The sequence below is a fragment of the Anolis sagrei genome, chromosome 3 (assembly GCF_037176765.1).
Source record: "Anolis sagrei isolate rAnoSag1 chromosome 3, rAnoSag1.mat, whole genome shotgun sequence".
Taxonomy (NCBI): domain Eukaryota; kingdom Metazoa; phylum Chordata; class Lepidosauria; order Squamata; family Dactyloidae; genus Anolis; species Anolis sagrei.
In genome coordinates, this window is record NC_090023.1 from 271652318 (window position 1) to 271666757 (window position 14440).

The 14440-nt window shown below is 46.2% G+C and overlaps 1 protein-coding gene across 1 annotated transcript in view; it reads left to right on the forward strand.

Moving 5' to 3' along the window:
• Positions 1-6858, forward strand: part of OSTN (osteocrin) — a 54069-nt gene extending 47211 nt beyond the window's left edge. Inside the window, exon 5 of the mRNA XM_067466137.1 lies at positions 4873-6858. Coding sequence (XP_067322238.1) covers positions 4873-5009 — 137 coding nt within the window. The 3' untranslated portion in view covers positions 5010-6858. The remainder of the gene's footprint in view (positions 1-4872) is intronic.
• Positions 6859-14440: the final 7582 nt, after the last annotated feature.

Below are 14440 nucleotides of genomic sequence, written 5' to 3' on the forward strand. Positions count from 1 at the left end.
TGTCTCTGGCTTGAGACAGAAGTGGGGAAAGCAAAGGGAGGAAATTCATCCTTCCCCGGTTTAAAGCTGGTGTCTCTGGCTTGAGACAGAAGTGGGGAAAGCAAAGGGAGGAAATTCATCCTTCCCCGGTTAAAGCTGGTGTCTCTGGCTTGAGACAGAAGTGGGGAAAGCAAAGGGAGGAAATTCATCCTTCCCCGGTTTAAAGCTGGTGTCTCTGGCTTGAGACAGAAGTGGGGAAAGCAAAGGGAGGAAATTCATCCTTCCCCGGTTTAAAGCTGGTGTCTCTGGCTTGAGACAGAAGTGGGGAAAGCAAAGGGAGGAAATTCATCCTTCCCCGGTTTAAAGCTGGTGTCTCTGGCTTGAGACAGAAGTGGGGAAAGCAAAGGGAGGAAATTCATCCTTCCCCGGTTTAAAGCTGGTGTCTCTGGCTTGAGACAGAAGTGGGGAAAGCAAAGGGAGGAAATTCATCCTTCCCCGGTTTAAAGCTGGTGTCTCTGGCTTGAGACAGAAGTGGGGAAAGCAAAGGGAGGAAATTCATCCTTCCCCGGTTTAAAGCTGGTGTCTCTGGCTTGAGACAGAAGTGGGGAAAGCAAAGGGAGGAAATTCATCCTTCCCCGGTTTAAAGCTGGTGTCTCTGGCTTGAGACAGAAGTGGGGAAAGCAAAGGGAGGAAATTCATCCTTCCCCGGTTAAAGCTGGTGTCTCTGGCTTGAGACAGAAGTGGGGAAAGCAAAGGGAGGAAATTCATCCTTCCCCGGTTTAAAGCTGGTGTCTCTGGCTTGAGACAGAAGTGGGGAAAGCAAAGGGAGGAAATTCATCCTTCCCCGGTTTAAAGCTGGTGTCTCTGGCTTGAGACAGAAGTGGGGAAAGCAAAGGGAGGAAATTCATCCTTCCCCGGTTTAAAGCTGGTGTCTCTGGCTTGAGACAGAAGTGGGGAAAGCAAAGGGAGGAAATTCATCCTTCCCCGGTTTAAAGCTGGTGTCTCTGGCTTGAGACAGAAGTGGGGAAAGCAAAGGGAGGAAATTCATCCTTCCCCGGTTAAAGCTGGTGTCTCAGGCTTGAGACAGAAGTGGGGAAAGCAAAGGGAGGAAATTCATCCTTCCCCGGTTAAAGCTGGTGTCTCTGGCTTGAGACAGAAGTGGGGAAAGCAAAGGGAGGAAATTCATCCTTCCCCGGTTTAAAGCTGGTGTCTCTGGCTTGAGACAGAAGTGGGGAAAGCAAAGGGAGGAAATTCATCCTTCCCCGGTTTAAAGCTGGTGTCTCTGGCTTGAGACAGAAGTGGGGAAAGCAAAGGGAGGAAATTCATCCTTCCCCGGTTTAAAGCTGGTGTCTCTGGCTTGAGACAGAAGTGGGGAAAGCAAAGGGAGGAAATTCATCCTTCCCCGGTTAAAGCTGGTGTCTCTGGCTTGAGACAGAAGTGGGGAAAGCAAAGGGAGGAAATTCATCCTTCCCCGGTTTAAAGCTGGTGTCTCTGGCTTGAGACAGAAGTGGGGAAAGCAAAGGGAGGAAATTCATCCTTCCCCGGTTTAAAGCTGGTGTCTCTGGCTTGAGACAGAAGTGGGGAAAGCAAAGGGAGGAAATTCATCCTTCCCCGGTTTAAAGCTGGTGTCTCTGGCTTGAGACAGAAGTGGGGAAAGCAAAGGGAGGAAATTCATCCTTCCCCGGTTTAAAGCTGGTGTCTCTGGCTTGAGACAGAAGTGGGGAAAGCAAAGGGAGGAAATTCATCCTTCCCCGGTTAAAGCTGGTGTCTCTGGCTTGAGACAGAAGTGGGGAAAGCAAAGGGAGGAAATTCATCCTTCCCTGGTTTAAAGCTGGTGTCTCTGGCTTGAGACAGAAGTGGGGAAAGCAAAGGGAGGAAATTCATCCTTCCCCGGTTTAAAGCTGGTGTCTCTGGCTTGAGACAGAAGTGGGGAAAGCAAAGGGAGGAAATTCATCCTTCCCCGGTTTAAAGCTGGTGTCTCTGGCTTGAGACAGAAGTGGGGAAAGCAAAGGGAGGAAATTCATCCTTCCCCGGTTAAAGCTGGTGTCTCTGGCTTGAGACAGAAGTGGGGAAAGCAAAGGGAGGAAATTCATCCTTCCCCGGTTTAAAGCTGGTGTCTCTGGCTTGAGACAGAAGTGGGGAAAGCAAAGGGAGGAAATTCATCCTTCCCCGGTTAAAGCTGGTGTCTCTGGCTTGAGACAGAAGTGGGGAAAGCAAAGGGAGGAAATTCATCCTTCCCCGGTTTAAAGCTGGTGTCTCTGGCTTGAGACAGAAGTGGGGAAAGCAAAGGGAGGAAATTCATCCTTCCCCGGTTAAAGCTGGTGTCTCTGGCTTGAGACAGAAGTGGGGAAAGCAAAGGGAGGAAATTCATCCTTCCCCGGTTAAAGCTGGTGTCTCTGGCTTGAGACAGAAGTGGGGAAAGCAAAGGGAGGAAATTCATCCTTCCCCGGTTTAAAGCTGGTGTCTCTGGCTTGAGACAAAAGTGGGGAAAGCAAAGGGAGGAAATTCATCCTTCCCCGGTTTAAAGCTGGTGTCTCTGGCTTGAGACAGAAGTGGGGAAAGCAAAGGAAGGAAATTCAGCCTTCCTGGTTTAAAACTGGCTTCTCTGGCTTGAGCCAAGGCCAGGGACCAGAATAATTTCCAACTCACTTCCTGGGTCGGAAGAAAAATTGTGAGACTAGCTTCGGAAGGGCAAAGGGACTTCTGGATTCCTAAAAAAGTTCAAAATCACTTCAAAAAGGTAATTTTTACGAATTTATTCCAAATTACGAAGATTCCGACTGGACCTAACCATGCCTACTATCTAGGCTGGGGGAGATCATTCGGAGTTTCGGACTAAGATGTTATCTCTACGTTGATGATGTCCAGATCTGTCACTCCTTCTCACCTGTCACCAAGGAGGCTGTCCAGACCTTGAACCAGTGCTTGGCTGCTGTGTCAGACTGGATGAGAGCTAACAAATTGAAATTGAATCCAGACAAGACAGAGGTCCTACTGGTCAGTTGAAAGGCCGAACAGGGCATAGGGTTACAGCCTGTGTTGGACGGGGTCACACTCCCCCTGAAGACGCAGGTTCGCAGCTTGGGAGTGATCGTGGATTCATCGCTGAGCCTGGAACCCCAGGCCTCGGCGGTGGCCGGGAGAACTTTTGCACAATTAAAACTTCTGCACCAGTTGCGCCCGTACCTTGGGAAGTCTGATCTGGCCACAGTGGTCCACGCTCTTGTTACATCCCGAATAGACTACTGCAATGCACTCTATGTGGGGTTGCCCTTGAAGACTGTTCGGAAACTTCAACTGGTCCAGCGAGCGGCAGCCAGACTGCTCATCGGAGCGACATACAGGGAGCACACCACCCCCCTACTATGCCAGCTCCACTGGCTGCCGATTCAGTTCCGAGCACAATTCAAGGTGCTGGTTTTGACCTGCAAAACCCTGTACGGTTCCGGTCCAGTGTATCTGTCCGAACGTATCTCCCTCTACGTCCCACCTTGGAGTTTGAGATCATCTGGGGAGGCCCTGCTCCCGACCCCACCGCTGTCGCAAGTGAGGCTGGTGGGGACGAGGAGCAGGGCTTTCTCAGTGGTGGCCCCTCACCTGTGGAACTCACTCCCGGGGGAAATTAGGGCATCAACATCCCTCCTCTCCTTCAGGAGGAAGGTAAAGACGTGGTTGTGGGACCAGGCCTTTGGGCAATCTGACAACTAGATAAGACAATCAGATGAGTAAGACTGATAGGACGGACAATGTGGAATTGAAATTGGAACTATGAGATAGCGAACACTGACCGTTTATGAGGAGGAATTGGGGTTTGTATTGGTTTTATTGATTTTATTGGTTTTATGGTTGTAATGCAGGAATTGTTGTTTAACTGTGAATTGATGCCATTTTGTTTTATGACTGTTATGTGATGCGGGCACCGAATTTTGCCTTTGGTTAAATTAAAACTTGTGCGCCAGCTGCGTCCGTACCTTGGGAGGGCTGACTTGGCCACGGTAGTACACGTTTTGGTTACATCCCGCTTAGATTACTGCAACGCTCTCTACGTGGGGTTGCCTCTGAAGACTGCCCGGAAGCTGCAGCAAGTACAACGCGCGGATTACTAACGGGTGCGGGGTACAGGGAGCACACCACTCCGCTGTTACGCCAGCTCCACTGGCTGCCGATTAGCTTCCAAGCACAATTCAAAGTGCTGGTGTTAACCTATAAAGCTCTAAACGACTCCGGCCCTGTTTACCTCTCCGAACGTATTCTCCCCTACGAACCATCAAGACCACTAAGATCGTCTGGAGGGGCCCTGCTCTCGGTCCCTCCGCCTGCACAAGCACGGCTGGTGGAGACGAGGGACAGGGCCTTCTCGATGGTGGCCCCTCAACTTTGGAACTCCCTGCCATTAGAGATCAGAACTGCCCCCTCCCTCATGACGTTCAGGAAACTAACAAAGACCTGGTTGTGGAACGCATCATTTGACAACTGATTTAATTCTTTGCCCACATGAAAGGAGGATGATGAATGGGATTGTGATGGTGTCGGACGATTTGGCTCTTTTAACTGGGATGATAATGTTTTAACGTGTATAGTGCTGATATTTTAACCGTGTAATGAAGTGGCATTGTGTTGTTATTGTATATTCTTTGTATGTTAACACATGTTGTGAACCGGTCCGAATCCCTCTTTGAAGGTGATTGGGTCGGTATATAAAACCTCGAAATAAATAAATAAATAAATAAATGGTTTTGTAAGCTGCCCTGAGTCCCCTTCAGGGTGAGAAGGGCGGGGTAGAAGAAACCGAAATAAATAAATAAATAAATAAGCTAACTACTTATTGAGGGCTGCAAACTTGTGCAGTCAGGGATGAAATCCAACAATTTCCTTTCCTTTCCTTCCTTCCAGGTCTGCTTTCCCTTTCTGAAGCCGCGTCCAGAACCTCTGGCCTTGCAGGAGATGCCCCAAGGAGCCCTGGCCTGGTGTCCTTAAGCAAGAAATCCAAGAACTGCACCTCTCCTCTTTCGGCCTCGAACAAACTATAGCACCTCCGTCCACTGGATCAGAACTTCCTCTTCCGGGCACTCTGTCCTGTGGCTAAAAAGGAAGGGAAAGGCTGTTTTCGATGTATGTATGTTTGTGTGTATATAATAATTCCATAGCACTGGTAGGGGAAAAGGGTTTCGGGAGGTTGCTCAGCTGAGAGAGCAAGGCAGTTGTTGACTTTGGGCATAGTCTGAGTTCTGTAAGAATACTTTGTCATTCTTTTCATGTTGACGGAGTCATTTATCATTGTTGTGTAAACCTCTTTTTGAGTTCCTCGTGCCAATTTTTCATTCTGCAACTCTTTGTTGTTTGGAGTTCTTCTTCCACAAATCTGGGTCCTTTGGAGCTGGTTTCCTACCAGAATGATTCTTCTGGGTGCTAATTGCAATTCGTAGGCACATATGGAAAGTTCATGGAAAGTTGTTGGTGGAGGCCCCCAAAGGCCATCCAGTCTGACCCCTTCTGCCAAGCAGGAAGACACAGTCATGCAAGGCCCATCACACAAACTTTAGAAACATAGAGTTGGAAGGGACCCCAAAGGCCATCTAGTCCAAACACATCCCTCCTGCCAGTTAGGAAGACACAACCAAAGCCTTCCCAACAGAGGGCCATTCTGCCTCTATTTATAGAGCTCTAAAGATGGAGATTCCACCAACACTCATTGTCAGAAATGGCCTTTAAAAAGGGATTTCTCATGGCCAACGGTGCTGACAGGCTCTGCCCTTTCTTCCCAAACTGAATTCCCACTTTTGGGGTATATTTGCATTCCAAGGTTACAATGTCTTAATAGTGCTTTAAGTGCCTCCATTCTAGGGAGTCCTGGGATTTGTAGTTTGCTATGGGACATAGGATCCTCTCCTTAGTCCATTCTTTCCTGGAAACTACATTAGAGAATTAAATGTACCTTGTGAAGCCACAAATCCCAGTTTTGCATAGCTGGCAGCAATGGCTATTAGACTGGAACAAAACTGGTATAATTCTACAATGTGGATACAACCCAGGACGTTTCTAAGGGTGCATCTACACTGCAGAGTGAATGTGATTTGATTCCACTTTAATGGCCATGGCTCAATGCTGTGGAATCCTGGGATTTGTAGTTAGCTAAAGCTGTTTTCAAATTGCATAGGTAAACAATGAGCTAGGATGATAGTTGGCAGATCACGCCAACCCAGGGGTTCAAACTTGCAACCTTTTGGTTGATAGATCTTATCATTGCCGATGATTTACCATTTGGTGAGCACCAGCATTCTTTGGCAGAGAAGGCTGAAGATATTCTAAAACTACAACTCCCAGATAGATGTGGCCTAAGTAATTTTGGCTTCAGCTACAAATTCAATTTGCTCTTAGGCCAGCTCTACACTGCAGGATTAATGCAGTTTGGCACCACTTTAACTGCAGTAGTCAATGCTGTGGAGTCCTGGGAGTTGTAGTGTGGTGAAGCAGAAAAGGCTGGAAGACCATCCAAATCTACACCTCCAAACAATGCAGATGCACCTCACTTCTACTTTTATTGTCGAAGGCTTTCATGACCGAAATCACTGGGTTGTTGTCGGTTTTTTCGGGCTATATGGCCATGGTCTAGAGGCATTCTCTTCTGACATTTCGCCTGCATCTATGGCAAGCATCCTCAGAGGTGGTGAGGTCTTTTTCGGGCTATATGGCCATGGTCTAGAGGCATTCTCTCCTGACGTTTCGCCTGCATCTATGGCAAGCATCCTCAGAGGTGGTGAGGTCTTTTTCGGGCTATATGGCCATGGTCTAGAGGCATTCTCTCCTGACGTTTCGCCTGCATCTATGGCAAGCATCCTCAGAGGTGGTGAGGTCTTTTTCGGGCTATATGGCCATGGTCTAGAGGCATTCTCTCCTGACGTTTCACTTGCATTTATGGCAAGCATCCTCAGAGGTAGTGAGGTCACTACCTCTGAGGATGCTTGCCATAGATGCAGGCGAAACGTCAGGAGAGAATGCCTCTAGAACATGGCCATATAGCCCGGAAAAACCTACAACAACCCACTTCTACTTTTGTCGGATCTGTGCAGTTTGGAGGGAACAAGTGCCACTGAAATAGCTTTTGAGGTAGAGCATGAATCAAGGTGGATTTTTGGGGAGTAATGTAAAAATGATCAGGATGTTTGGGAGCAAGTGTCCGTCCCTTCCTTCCTTCCTTCCTCCCTCCCTCCCTCCCTCCCTCCCTCCCTCCCTCCCTCCTTCCTTCCTTCCTTCCTTCCTTCCTTCCTTCCTTCCTTCTTGCTGGAAAAAGCAAAATGAGACTTTGAACTTCCTGTGTTGCATGCAAGGAGAGATGCTCCTCATCTGGGAACGACGTTGGCATTGCTGCAGAAACTCCACCAGGCTCAAATAAAATATGATACATTATGAGAAGATGTCCTGGGTTTTATTTTTCTGGTACAAAGAACACCAAAAAGCTTACTCCAGAGATGTCTTCCTCAATGTTAGTCCCAAAATGTTCCTGGATTCCTTCATTTTATGCCAAAACATATGGCTTTTTTTCTGGTTGCATCTACATTGTTGCATGAATGCAGTTTGGCCCCACTTGGACTGCCCTGGCCCAATGCTATTGAATCCTGGGAGTTGTAGTATGGCAAGGCACCCAAACTATCTGATGAAGAAGGCTACAGACTTTCCAAAACTCTATAGCAGCATTTCTCCACCTTCCTAATGCCGCGACCCCTTAATGCAGTTCCTCATGTTGTGGTGAACCCCAACCATAAAATTATATTCGTTGCTACTTCGTAACTGTAATTTTGCTACTGTTATGAATCATAATGTAAACATCTGATATGCAGGATGTATTTGTATTCACTGGACCAAATTGGGCACAAATACCCAATACACCCACATTTGAATACTGGTAGGGTTGGGAGGATTGATCTTGTCATTTGGGAGTTGTAGTTGCTGGGATTTATAGTTCACCTAGTATCAAAGAACATTCTGAACTCCACCAGCGATGGAATTGTTGGCACACACAACTCCCATGACCAACAAGGGTTTGGTGGGCATTGACCTTGAGTTTGGGAGTTGTAGTTCACCTACATCCAGAGAGCAGTGTGGACTCAAACAATGATGGATCTGGACCAAACTTGGCACGAATACTCAATATGCCCAAATGTGAACACTGGTGGAGTTTGGGGAAAATAGAGCTTGACATCTGGGAGTTGTACTCACTGGGATTTATAGTTCACCTACTATCAAAGAGCATTCTGAACGCCACCAATGATTAAATTGAACCAAACTTGGCATGCAGAACTCCCATGACCAACAGAAAATATTGACCTCCTCCTCGGACCTCCTCGTGACCCCCCCCAGGGGTCCCAACCCCCAGGTTGAGAAACACTGCTCTATAGCATGATTCCATAGCACTGAGCTACAGCAATAAAATGGGTGCAAAATGCATTAAGTCTACAGTGTGTTGTTGTTCATTCGTTCAGTCGTCTCCGACTCTTCGTGACCTCATGGACCAGCCCACGCCAGAGCTCCCTGTCGGCCGTCACCACCCCCAGCTCCTTCAAGGTCAGTCCAGTCACTTCAAGGATGCCATTCCTCCATCTTGCCCTTGGTCGGCCCCTCTTCCTTTTGCCTTCCACTTTCCCCAGCATCATTGTCTTCTCCAGGCTTTGCTGTCTCCTCATGATGTGGCCAAAGGACTTCTGCTTTGTCTCTCGTCTCCTTCCCTCCAATGAGCAGCCGGGCTTTATTTCCTGGAGGATGGACTGGTTGGATCTTCTCGCAGTCCAAGGCACTCTCAGCACTTTCCTCCAACACCACAGCTCAAAAGCATCGATCTTCCTTTGCTCCGCCTTCCCTAAGGTCCAGCTCTCACATCCGTAGGTTACTACAAGGAATACAAGTCTACAGTGTAGATGCACCCTAAGACATTGTGGGTGAACTATGAATCCCAGCAACTACAGCTCCCAAATGACAAAATCAACAACACCAACCCCAACCCAGCAGTATTCAAATTTGGGCATATCAGATATTTGTGCAAAATTTGGTCCAGTGAATGAAAATACATCCTGGATATCAGATCCATAATAGGAGCAAAATTACAGTTGTGAAGTAGCAATGAAAATAATTTTATGGTTGGGGGTCACCACAACATGAGGAACTGTATTAAGGGGTCATGGCATTAGGAAGGTTGAGAAACACTGGACTAGAGGATGTATAGATGGAAGGCAGACAAAGATATTTCTACAAAGATCAGATATATATGGACAATACACTTAGAGATAATACACTTAGAGATAGCCCTTCAAAGAATAGAGGATACATTGAAGGTGCATTTCCATAAATATACGTAACCAACTATTAGAAGATAAGGCTAAACCGCTGTGCTGCAGAAAAATCCTGCCAATCGAAAGGCCAGCAGTTCGATCCCGGGTTGGAGTGAGTACCTGCCATTAGCCCCAGCTCACTTGCCTAACTAGTAAGTCAAAAGCAGAAATGAGAGTAGATAAATAGGTACCACTTTTAGTGGGGAGGTAATAAAGGCACCCATAAGGACATCGATCGATTGGAGGAAAGCTCCTCAGAATGGAAGATGGTGCAACAGATGATGTGGTTGGAGTCGAGCACAGTCTCCAAGATGCCGGAAATAAGATGGGAACTGTTGCAACTCAGAGTAAGCTTCACCTTGCTGCCAAACACCATCACACAAGAGCTGTAGTTTTATAGTTTATTGAGGAGAAAATCCAAGTCAAAATAAAGAATAAGCATTGCAAAATTCCAAAGATTAAGTTTAAAAGCAGAATATGGTTCCAAAGATCTTCAGGTAAAAACAGGAGACATAATCCTATTGGCAAAGTTCAAACCAGAGTCCCAGGTACAAGCAATGAAACAATTGCCCCATGAATCACAATGCAAGAAATCCCAAGCGTACTGCTTTCCAGGCTAAGATTATTCCATGAAGCTTTCAGGCTAGTAAGCTACGTTGAACTGATGCTTTCACAGAGTTTCCAAGAGGCCTAAATACCTTTCTAACATCAAAACATTAGGCTCTCAGCATCATAAAAGCATTGTGATGACCTTTCACTGAGCTGGCTTCTCGTCTGCTTGCCAGACGCGAACTCCGCCTGACCTGGAGATCAAGGCGAGCTTCCCAGGTCAAGTTACTATCTACATTTTCGGTATCAGTGTGAGAAGGCACCTACTCGCTATGTCCTTCGTTAAAATTCCTTTCTGGTGAAAACAGCTGTGTTGACACTGCACTGTCTGTGAGAGCCTCAGAAGCAGGCTCAGAGAATTGAGGCACAGACAAAGAGCCAGGAAGCTGAAACCTAACAGAAATCTGAATCCCATCATCCTCATCGTCAGAAAATAGCTCAGCCACAACAGGAACCTCTGTCTGTCTGTCCTTGTTAACTGCTTAATCAGCATTGAATGTTTGTCATATGTGTGTATTCTGTAAAGCTGTTGCAACCCAGAGCAGGAAACGAGACCTTAAGATAACAATCCACCACACTTGACTGTGGGAAAAACAATCCCTTTTTATTGATGAAAAATGGTTGCAAAATAGGAAAATGCAAAGTCAAAAAGCCACAGTAAAATTCAGCAGTCAGTAATATCCATGAATTAGATCAAAAACCAAAAGCAACACTGTAAAAACCTGGAACCTGTTAGCAATCCACTAACCGTACTTGGAGCACTAGAAGCCTCTTGGGATGTAGGCCACGGGAGACGGGAAATCTGCCAAGGTAATGCCTCAGTCTGAACGATGCCTGATCTAACAAGTCAACCCGGTGGGAGGCACTTAAAGCCGAGGAAACTGTTTCATGACACGCCTCCAGGCTTTGAAGCCTTTGCTTCTTTTTCTCTTAATCTGCTTGACCTTCGCAGACTCTGCGATTCACTCCTGTTTTTCCAAATCTACCCTCTTCTATCCTCATTAAGGACCCCAGGTGTTAGCTTCTATGGAGAGCTATCACCGCTTGGCTCTGAAACATTCTCATCAGAATGTGTAGTTTCACTTTCCAAGCCTTCCAAGCTTGCAAGAGTTTCTTCTACACTGACCTCAGAATCAACATTTTCATTAGCATCAGGGAAAAATACGTCTTCAGTAGCATCAGGAAATACAATCAGAGAATCAGGTTCAGGTTCACACCCAGGCTGAACCCCAACAAAAGCCTATCTGAGTCCCCTTTTTGAGTGAGAAGGGCGGGGTATAAATACTGTAATTAAATAATTATAAATAAATACATGAGTGATGCACCAACCATCTATACCGGGGTATTCAAACTAAGGCCCGAGGGCTGGATACGGATCTCCAAGGTCATTTACCTGGCCATCGCTCTGGGTCAACCTAAGTCTGAAATGACTTGAAGGCACACAATAACAACAACAATCCTATCTCATCAGCCAAAAACAGGCCCACACTTCCCATTCTGGGATATTCTGGGATATAGGGGTGTGTGGAAGGACGTTATGTGTGTGTTCTCACATACATACATGTCTGCACATAGTGTGTGCACTCACTGTTCACAATGCATCCCTGTGGTGCTGTTTGTGGTTGCTCTTGAGAACATCCATGCTGCACGCCATGATCTTGAAAGGTCCTTCTTCCAGATGTTTGTCTGTTTCCATTTATTTCCAGATGGTGAACTGAAAAACTTCTTTGAAAGTGCTTGCAAATGTGGAGAGTTTTATGGAGACCCAGGCTTTGAATATTGTGTCATTTGTATTGTCGAAGGCTTTCATGGCTGGAATCACTGGGTTGTTGTAGGTTTTTCAGGCTATATGGCCATGTTCGAGAAGCATTCTCTCCTGACATTTCGCCTACATCTATGGCAAGTATCCTCAGAGTTTGTGAGGTCCTCAGAGACCCCACAACCTCTGAGGATGCTTGCCACAGATGTAGGCAAAACATCAGGAGAGAATGCCTCTAGAACATGGCCATATAGCCCAAAAAAAAATACAACAACCCATTGTATCATTTATTATGTTTATTTATGACCTGCATTTTATCTCCACAAGGAGACTCAAAGTTAGGTTCTTGTGTGTTTATTCGGGCTATAGGGCCATGTTTTAGAGGCATTTCTCCTGACGTTTCGCCTGCATCTATGGCAAGCATCCTCAGAGGTAGTGAGGCCACTACCTCTGAGGATGCTTGCCATAGATGCAGGCGAAACGTCAGGAGAAATGCCTCTAGAACATGGCCCTATAGCCCAAAAAAAACTCACAAGAACCTAGTGATTCCAGCCATGAAAGCCTTCGACAATACAGACTCAAAGTTGCTTTGAAGGAAGCTCAAGTCCCATCTACACCACCATGGAAAATCCATATTATCTCCTTTGAACAGAAGTATATGGTTAAGTAGACTCATAAAATCCAGTTCAAAGCAGATAATGTCGATTATCTGCTTTGGTAATCTGGATTATATGGCAGTGTAGAAATGGCCTCATTGTGGGCCTCACCCAGGAAGCCCAAAAGCAGAAGCAAGGGCCACCTTGTTCCTCTCCTGCAATCGTAATTGTGTACGATTGGGCTAGAATAGAATCATAGAATCACAGGATCTTAAGAGTTGGAAGAGACCTCATGGGCCATCCAGTCCAACCCCATTTGGCCAAGAATCAGGAAAATTGCATTCAAAACACCCCTGACAGATGGTCATCCAGCCTCTGCTTAAAAGCCTCCAAAGAAGGAGCCTCCACCACACTCTGGGGCAGAGAGTTCCACTGCTGAACGGCTCTCACAGTCAGGAAGTTCTTCCTCATGTTCAGGCGGAATCTCCTTTCTTGTAGTTTGAAGCCACTGTTCCATTGCATCCTAATCTCCAGGGAAGCAGAAAACAAACTTGCTCCCTCCCCCTCCCCCTCCCTATGACTTCCTCTCACATGTTTATACATGGCTCTCATGTATAAATATGTGAGAGGAAGTCATAGGGAGCAAGGAGCAGCCTTCCTTTCTGCTGCCCTGGAGACTAGGACGCAGAACAATGGGAAATCCAACCAGGACATGAAATGAGGAACTGTAGTAAGGGGTCACATCATTAGGAAGGTGGGAAATACTGTCCTAAGGCAATATGGGAAGAACTTGGGGCACCTTGGAGAACTCTTTTTACAAGCCTGGAACAGATTCATGGAGTTGCAGACTTGCTAGAAACCACAAAGGTTGCCTAGTCCATGCAAAAAGCCACAACTAAAGCATCCAACTGACATGAAAGCATTCAACATCCCAACGGATGCAGAGGTCAGCCATCTTCTGGTTGTCCTCAGGCATCCAGTCTGAACTTCCCTTCCTCAATGGAAGCTTGACTAGTACAGAGTCCAGTTCACCTGTTGGTGCAAAAATAATAAAGGATTGATCATTCATTAGGTGATCCCTCATAGTCCAAGTAAGATAGTCTTCCAGGGTCAGTGTCCTGGTGTTGCAGAAGATTCGTTACCCGAGATCATTTAGAGCACAATCAGGAAGGAAGAGAAAGGAGACGGCAACTGATTCCAGGCTTTTTAATTCTATCGAGCTCGATAGGGTGTCCAGAAAACAATATCTGACACAAGTTGGAAGTCAGATTTGCTCCAGCATTTATAGCATAAATTTACAGGTTTACACATGCGCATATGGGTCTTGACATTTACACAATCTAATCAATATCAATTTGTCCTCGAGGAACCGCAGCCAAGAACAATTGTTGGCAAGATACTATAATTTCCACTGCTCCCCTTTTTGTCAGCTGATCAGCCACGTTCCCAGACGAATTACGTAATCTTTAGAATGAATCATAACTTCATATATATCTCTTTATACATATGTCTTCATATATGTATCTTTAACATAAAACTTATTCAAAAGCAGCCTCCCCATTAATTCTACTGTGATTACTTTCACAATACATTATTTTTCTCAGTTGATCATTTAAAAAGGCGGTCCCGGTCAGGGTTCCTCTTGGCACGTTTCTCTCTTTCACCCTCCATTCAAGCCTCTATGCCACAGTTTTGGAGGTTGGCTTTGAGGCCATCTTTCAATCTCTTTTCCTGTCCTCCAACATTCTGTTTTCCATTCTTGAGTTCGGAGTAGAGCAACTGCTTTGGGAGACGGTGGTCGGGTATCCAGACAACGTGGCCAGTCCAGCGGAGCAGCTCAAGAACAAGCCATTAGAACAAATGCCATCAGGGCCAGAATTGGAAAGTGTTGACTCTGCAAGGAAGCAGACGAAATGATAGATCACATCCTCAGCTGCTGCAAGAAGATCGCACAGACAGACTCCAAGCAGAGGCACAACACTGTTGTTCAGATGATTCACTGGAACTTGTGCCACAAACACCATCTGCCTGCGGCAAAGAACTGGTGGGATCACAACCCTGAACAGCATTATTCCCAATTTTAACTCTACATTTGTCCTTCCCACTGTTTTAATTATGTGTTCTTTTTTTTTATAATGTTGTGTATTTTATTGTCTATGTTTTTTAATTTGCTG